Consider the following 8,170-nt stretch of genomic DNA (forward strand, 5'->3'; position numbering starts at 1 on the left):
TTCGCATGAATGCTTTCCGCCCACACTTCACCCGCCATCCAGCCATTATATCACGTTGCACTCTTGAGAATTTATTCTCTCCTAAGGAGAGATCTTTTTTTATTGCATCTTAAAGTGCAGAACAACCAGGATGAAGACAACCAAACCAAAGTAGCAGTGATGACTGTGTGCAACCAAATGTGTGAATGTGTGTGCTTTATCCAAAATCAGTGATAGATGGACTATTTGTTAATGGTAAAATCGGATTTCCTCAAAGCAGGCTCAAGAGAGCCTAGCATATGATGTGAATTTACTCAACAATACTTGAGTATACAGAGCTATCCACAAAAAAAGTCCCTCCAGGAGAGCATTTGAGGTGTGACTTCCTCTGAAAGTCATAGATTATTGTTTAGTCATAAATCTTAATTTGAATTCCTCATTACTCCTCCGGAGAACAACAGTGCTAATTTGTTCCTGCTGATCAGCTAAACAAACAGAACTTTAATTCACCATGCATTTGTGAGGAGGTTTTGCAGACTAAAAGAGATGCTGCTTTCTATCTCTTCTCCCCCGTTTGTGTCGGTGTGCCTTCCCTGTAAACTCTTGCAGATCACTTTAATTGGAGATATTGAAGTCTACTAAAAGCTGCCATTGTGTTAATCTCCTACATGTACATGCATAGGTGCAGTGTGTCTTTGCTGAGATTAACTGTTTTATCTTGCTCTATCTCAGAAGCAGGTATGTCATTCTTTTAGTTTTAGACAATGTATAGCTATCAGATCCTACTGTCATTAAATGAAGTACAGCCAGCATATGTCTCTGAAAACCCAAAACTGGCACTACAAAATACTTGAACTATAGTTACTTCCAAGTACCTGTTAGAAATATTCCTGTGAAACCTTTAAGAAACCTGATAGAAATATTGATACAACAGTTTTATGTAGTATAGTTTGTGTAGTTAAAAATCCTCTGTTGAATTGTTTCTTTATTTCAACAACATCCTGCATTTTCCATTTTCTTCACTTTCGATGTGTATGAAAAAATAAATAGAGAAATTCTTGGTCATAAATTAGGGCAATAAATCAAATATTCCTTTATACTACATAAGGAAATATTATTTTGTAACCATTGCAAATTGACTCATGAATTTAAATCTGCAACAATAAATAAATAAATAAACAAAAGAAGACTGTTTCTGATCATTTGACTGATATCCTGTTATCTCCCCATAGGAGAGGGTATGGACATCAAGAGGTATGTACTTTTCCTTTTAATATAAATTATATTGAAAAAATGTTCAATCTTCACTTTCATTAACTATGACTTTTATCAGTGGATGTGGCATGATGAAATGATTTTGGAGCCAGATATTTACTATTCTAGCATCAGTCTTTGCTGTTTTTTTTATTTTTTTATTTTTTTAATATTTTTTAAGACTGCCAATATTTGCTTTGACTAACAAAAAAAAATACAGCTTTCCTTCACTAACTTTTAGGCAATACAAATTCTGCAAGTCAGCCTTATTATATTCAGACATCTCATTTAATGCAACCTCTGACTGCTCTTTGCTTTTTAAGAGCTATTCTCGACCTATTCTTTGTAATTTGCTTATTGGTGCTAAAGTGTAATATTTCTCCATTCCTCTATTTATTTATTTCTGCTGTGATTTCCTGATGGCTCTTCGCTAGCAACAACAGTTGCTTAGACCCTCTCTCTTAAGACCTGAGGTACTTTTTCCTCTTATCTTAAACAGAACTATAATACTTTGTTACTTTTACATTTATATCCTCTGTACATCTGTCCATTTGTGAATTTGTACACCCAAATACATTGAACATTTGCACATCTATGGCAATTATCCGATCAGCGAATCAAATGGCAGCAGTGTAATGCATACAATCATTTAGCTATAGGTCAAGATCTTTAGAAAATGGTAAAGACCAGGCTTCCAATCTTTTATTTTTATTTGCAGCTGTCTAGGTTCAGAGTGTCTTCAACTTTCTGTTCTTGGCAGACAGAAATTGATAAGATGGGTTAAGGCCCCACCCCTCTTGAAATTTGATATGTTGTCAATTTTAAGATGCTTTTTCACTCATCAAAGTTACAAAGAAAAGTTATTTTATTTGTCATAGTATTTCATTGTCTTCTGACCTCTTTCTTCAACAATGATTGCCTGTCACTGAATTTCTATTACCATTCTGTGTGGATTGAGAGATTTTTATACAAAACACCCCAAATCAGCACTTTCTAAAACACTCTGAAACACTCTGGCACAAACAACCATGCTATAGAGACTGAGATGACCGTTTTTTCCCTATTATGATCTTTGACATTTACATTAAATGAAATTCTTGACTGATAGCTTCATGATTTTATATATTGTGCTGCTGCCACACAGTTGGCTGAGTGTATAATTCCATGACTGAGCAGACGTACAGGTGTTTCAAATGGGTGTGTGTGTGTGTGTCCATCTCTCTTTGAACGGAAAGGTTTCAGATTTTTGTATGTACATTTATGTGTAAGCTGGCATTTAACTTCCCTGCCTCTCTTCTCCCATGCATATGCTGAGTAATGACTTTCTCTCTGGCCACAGGAGCTATCAATGGAGTCAGGCATCGACCCAGGGCAAGACTATTATACACAGGATTACTATAATTATGACCACGGGTGAGTGTGTGTTCATCATGCTCTCATACCCAAGTGTGCTCATTCAATATCCCATGCTCCACACAGCCATCATCTCAACAATGGAACTCAAGCTGAAGTGTTCCTTGGAATACATGAACTGTAGGTTTGATAAGCCTGCTTTAGTTTACCCAGGAATTAAAAATCCTGCTACTTATCTCACACTGCCACTGGCATCTCCATTTTGGACAATAGCCAAGCGAATTCTTCTCAGAGCAAAGTACAATAAGATGCTATTTGGCATATCCCTTGAGAAATAAAAAGGAGACAACGATCAAATCAAATGCTAGGAATTAAAAATGTGAAAGTTTTCCTTAAAATCCCCTTAAATGAAATGAAGGCATATGTGAAATCACATCATTCCTTTTTTTTTTTTTTGGTCCTTCAAATAATGGCATTTATTTCATTGTGTATTAATCTTTTGCACCATTATGCCACTTTCTGTAATTCATCTGGAACTGAAAAATGAATGAATATATTCATAGCGTCCTTCACATTACCCTGAAAAGATTGCCCTCTGAAGAGTTAATTCACACTGCCCCTACAGGGTAACAGGCATCAGAACACAGGAGAAAATCTCCTGTGTTCTGATTTTCAAATGTGAAAATCTCATTATTCTTAGCAGAATTTGATTTTAATCAGAGCTTGATTTTGCCTGCTTAGTAAGTGTGTAAGCGTGCCAATTTCTTTGCCATAAACTTGACCATAATGATGGCAGAGTAAGTACATACAAAGGATTTTATTAGGGCGGTCAATCGATTAAAATTTTTTATCTAATTTAATCGCTTGTCATGAGTTGACTCGTGATTAATCACAACTCAATCTCATTTTTATCTGTTCTAAATGTACCTTCAATTAATACATTTCCAGTTTTTTAAACTCTAATCAAATTGTGCATGGACAAATATGGATGCTTTATGCAAATATATGTTTATTATTAGTGAAACCAGACTCAACACTTTCTTGTAAGTGCTTTAAAGTAATTGTTGTTTTAAATTACGTGAATCAGGACACAGAAAATGAAACTTTTGCTATGTTTCCACATGGACAGTTTCAATTGCCGGATGTGTGCATCATAGCAGATTTTGGTGCTTGATTCGAGACTTGCCTCATCGGTAAAACAAATGTTTATTGATAAAAAATTTGGTTTTTTTCTGTCTGCGTCGTGAATAAATGTGTTATTTATCAAATATATTTATTTATATTTCTAATAAAAATGGTCAAACAGCAATGAATTTGCATTAGCCCATCCTTAACATGTTCATTTTGACAGCACTAGTTTTATTCAAAGAAGGAATATCATAACTAACCATCATAAGCAATAACTGTTTGTGGACATGGTTCTCAGTAAGCCTTTAGCTGTTTACTTGTTATTGTGCCATGTCGACACATTAGCAATGCAAATATTACAGGCTGAAATGTCTAGAGGTGCTGCACATTCAACAGCATTGTAATTATTTTTCGTGCATGCCCACAGGTATGTTTGTCACTTTGTGTTTGCATCCGTGTCTTGTATCTTGGTGTGGACCAAATTTATTAAACAAAAGAGGTTTGGTTGGGCACAGAAGGCAAAAAAATTCCTTTTGCTTTTAGTTTAGATTTCATTTGTAAGCATGAAACTGCCTTAACAGTTATCGCAATGGCCGGTCTTTACACGGGTTGTAGGATAAAGTTGTGTGTGTATTATATGTCTTTTAGATATGACTTGCCTCATTATGGCAGTCGAAGAAAGCTGATATCTCCGGCAGGAACGTATGACGAGTACGGTGAGGTGATCGTCGAGGATGATGGCAGCTATTATTACAGTCCTCATGAATCAGAAGGAGAGGTATCAAAAACATTATTTTTATTCTGCAAAGTTGTAGGCCACACATATATATAAATGACAAATATGTGAATTTGTATAGATGACCCTTAAAATTAAAATTAATAGATGTTTGGACTGTAACAGGTTTCCATTCAGACTAAAAGGCTGCCTCAGGTTCAGAGTCTGCACAGAGCTTCTAAATGGTTTCTACAAGGTCAGATGCCCAGACCACAGCAAACCCAGCCTTATCCAGCAAGAGATACTACGTTCTTTCACAGCTCAAATCCTATTATCAGTCTAAAAGCAGCGATGAAACTCAACAGACTGCTTATTGCAAGCAAGGCCCCCGGCCCACCAGTGCCTTTTCACCCACCATGGAAGAAGAATCAAATATTCCCAATGGTTGATAAAGAAAAGAGTGTAGAGCCCACTCAACCGACTCAAGGCTCTGACAGTTCGGAGAGTGGTATGGTCATCGGTGGTATCCACTTTCAGACAAAAGAAGGAAAAACCACAGAGGAAAAACAATTCTCCAATCAGCTTGACACTCAAAACAAATGTCAGAGCAACACAAGCAAAAACAGAGATAGCCCAGTTGATGGAAAGACACAGGCTACTCAGGAAAGCAGTAATTTGGAAAGGTATCCCTATGGTTTTGCTAGCAGCAGTCAACAATCCGAGCATGCGGTAGAAAGTGTGAATAAAAGTGCTTTTCTGGATCCTTATTTGGACAGATTCACTGTATCATACCAAAATCCTTATACCATTCCAAATAATGTGGCATATATGACCAACTTTGATTCAGACAAAGAGCAAGAAATATCTGAGGAGTCAAGCAGCGAGAGTAGTTCTGAGATTGAACAAGAGGAGTCTGAAGGTGAGTCTAACACACCTACAGAGCCAGATGATTCTGAAGGTGAATCCAAAGCATCTACAGAGCAAGACTCTGAGACAGAGACTAAGAGTGATTCTGAGAGCAAGTCAAAAACAGCAGAAGAGTCAGACAGTGATAAAGGGTCAGCAGATGAGAATGTTTCTAAAATTGAGGGAGAGGCTGAGACTGAAGATTTGTCACATTGCAACGTCACTGGAACCCAGAAGTTTGTGAGGTCTGTTTTGCAGACAATGAATAATAAACAGTCTTATAAACCTCAATTTTCATCCTGCATAGCAGAAATCAGTTCTACAGTAGGCTTCAACTTTACACGCAGCAAGTTTAGAATGTCTGAAGACACCATGTATATCAAGAATGAAGAGAATCGAAAGAAAGATGAGTCCAGAAAGAAGGATACAAAGCCTTTAATGGGTCAAGAACAGGACAAGGGTTTTAAAAGTGAAAGCAAAAGCAGCTCATTAACAGGCACGAGTGATGTGCGAGGTACCGCAGACAAAGTTAATCTCCAACCTATAGCTGAAGAAGAGGAAATTACATCTTCAGGATCGCTCAGGAGTAGCCTTTGCAGCAAATTTCAGGGGTCTTTAAATAGACCTGGAAGTCAGGAAGACGACAAAGAAGATTCAAAAGATCCTAAAACCAACGATACTGTTTCAACGGACTAAACTGGCTTGCTGCCTTCTCAGTAAGCGACGATGTGCCCTTTTTCTCCTGACTTGCATGGCTTGTTAGTGCATCTTCAATGGATTGATGTGGTTTTTTCTTCAGAACCTATGCTCTACGTTTCTAACTTTTCTAATTGTGCATTCTCATTTCTGCAGTCTTTTTCTTTCACTAGTTTTTGTGCTGAATAAAGGTTTTGTTCATTAAGCAGGATTGCAAACCAGATGCAATTGGTCACAATTGTATTTTAATTATTAATTTTAACTCACTAGCCTGTTGAACAAAATCTGATTTTCTGATATTAAGGCTTTCAAACAAATCACTTGCCACTAGCTGTGGAATCCGTTACATTTCTCAGGGTGGTCTTGGTTGTACAGTATGTCTTTTTTGGATTACGCCATACATGTTTCTTGGGTCAGCATGTTTTTGTCATGGACTGATCACATTCTATTTCTGTGCTTTAACTCCAACAGCTTGCTAGAAAGAAGAGAATCAAGTTGGTGGTGGATCGTGAGTACGAGACAAGTTCAACAGGTGATGATAGCGCTCCAGAGTCCCACCGAAACCGGCTGTCCAACGTAAACAGCCACAGTAACATCAACGGCAGTGTCTACTTGGCTCAAAACGGCTCCATCATCCGAACTCGGAGAGCAGCCCACACTACCAATATCAAATTCAGCTCTCCTGTCCGACTTGGGAAGCATTTCAAAAAACTGGACAAATTGGCTGTGACTCAAGAGGAAAGAGTTCCTCTGAACAGCCCCGGTGCCTTGGGTGCCACTGCGGGCGAGCAGAACATTAACACCAGGCCCTCGAGTGGGTCCCTGGCCTCCAGCTCTATAGGACCAGAAAGCATAGCTTGCAAATATAATGTGGCAACAGCCAGACCTGAAATAACACAAAATGCGGACGAGCAGGAGTCCACTGTAGATAATGCAGAGGGGATGGAAACTGCAGGGTCGCACAGTGACCGCACGCAGTCCGACGAGGAAGAACTGTGGATGGGACCTTGGAATAACCTGCACATACCAATGACAAAACTGTGACATGCCTTGTAAAATAGTCCCTTACATGTTTATTTGTATTGTCTTAATAAAAAAAAAATACCCCCAACACATTGAATTCACTGCATTACAATGAAATTGCACTTTTATTCCGTATTTGAAAGATCATCAGTGAGCTTGCTTTTTGACTATCCAGTTCATGAACAACAAACACACTGGTATTTTTGGATTTCACTTCATCACAAGGATTTATTCAGTTACCAATACACTGTTAAATTTAATATATATATATTTTTTTTTATAGACTGAAGATGGGTTGTCTTAAGTGGTGTAACAGAGGCCCAGGGCAATACTTATGTTGTTTAACCCAGACCGAGGGAATTGTGTGTGTGGTGTTAACAGTTATTAACAGTGCACATTAATTTCTAACAGGAAGTACTGTGCACTTCAAAAGCCCCATGCTAAGATGGTCCTTCCAATCCATTTTTTTAGGTGGTGGAACTGGCAGGATTTCTGGCCATGTGGCCAATACAGTGAGGAAAATAAATATTTGAACACCCTGCTATTTTGTAAGTTCTTCCACTTAGAAATCAAAGAGCGGTCTGAAATTGTCATCGTAGGTGCATGTCTACTGTGAGAGACATAATCTAAAAAGAAAAATCCAGAAATCACAATATATGATTTTTAAACTATTTATTTGTATGATACAGCTGCAAATAAGTATTTGAACACCTGTCTATCAGCTAGAATTCTGACCCTCAAATACCTGTTAGTCTGCCTTTAAAATGTCCACCTCCACTACATTTATTATTATTATTATTATTATTATAAATTAGATGCACCTGTTTGAGGTCGTTAGCTGCATAAAGACACCTGTCCACCCCATACAATCAGTAAGAATCCAACTACTAACATGGCCAAGACCAAAGAGCTGTCCAAAGACACTAGAGACAAAATTGTACACCTCCACAAGGCTGGAAAGGGCTACGGGAGCAATCATTAGAAAATGGAAGAAGCTAAACATGACTGTAAATCTCCTTCGGACTGGGGCTCCATGCAAGATCTCACCTCATGGGGTCTCAATGATCCTAAGAAAGGTGAGAAATCAGCCCAGAACTACACAGGAGGAGCTGGTCA

The 8,170-nt window shown here is 38.0% G+C and overlaps 1 protein-coding gene across 1 annotated transcript in view; it reads left to right on the plus strand.

The window, feature by feature from the left end:
• pcdh15b (protocadherin-related 15b) overlaps nt 1-7,566 on the plus strand; it is a 212,322-nt gene extending 204,756 nt beyond the window's left edge. Inside the window, exons 36-40 of the mRNA XM_046853892.1 lie at nt 1,212-1,233; nt 1,668-1,706; nt 2,573-2,646; nt 4,363-4,492; nt 6,503-7,566. Of these exons, the coding sequence (XP_046709848.1) occupies nt 1,212-1,233; nt 1,668-1,706; nt 2,573-2,646; nt 4,363-4,492; nt 6,503-7,075 (838 nt within the window). The 3' untranslated portion in view covers nt 7,076-7,566. The remainder of the gene's footprint in view (nt 1-1,211; nt 1,234-1,667; nt 1,707-2,572; nt 2,647-4,362; nt 4,493-6,502) is intronic.
• The last annotated feature ends 604 nt before the right edge of the window (nt 7,567-8,170 follow it).

Source organism: Silurus meridionalis, chromosome 7 (assembly GCF_014805685.1).
Source record: "Silurus meridionalis isolate SWU-2019-XX chromosome 7, ASM1480568v1, whole genome shotgun sequence".
NCBI classification, from domain to species: Eukaryota; Metazoa; Chordata; class Actinopteri; order Siluriformes; family Siluridae; genus Silurus; species Silurus meridionalis.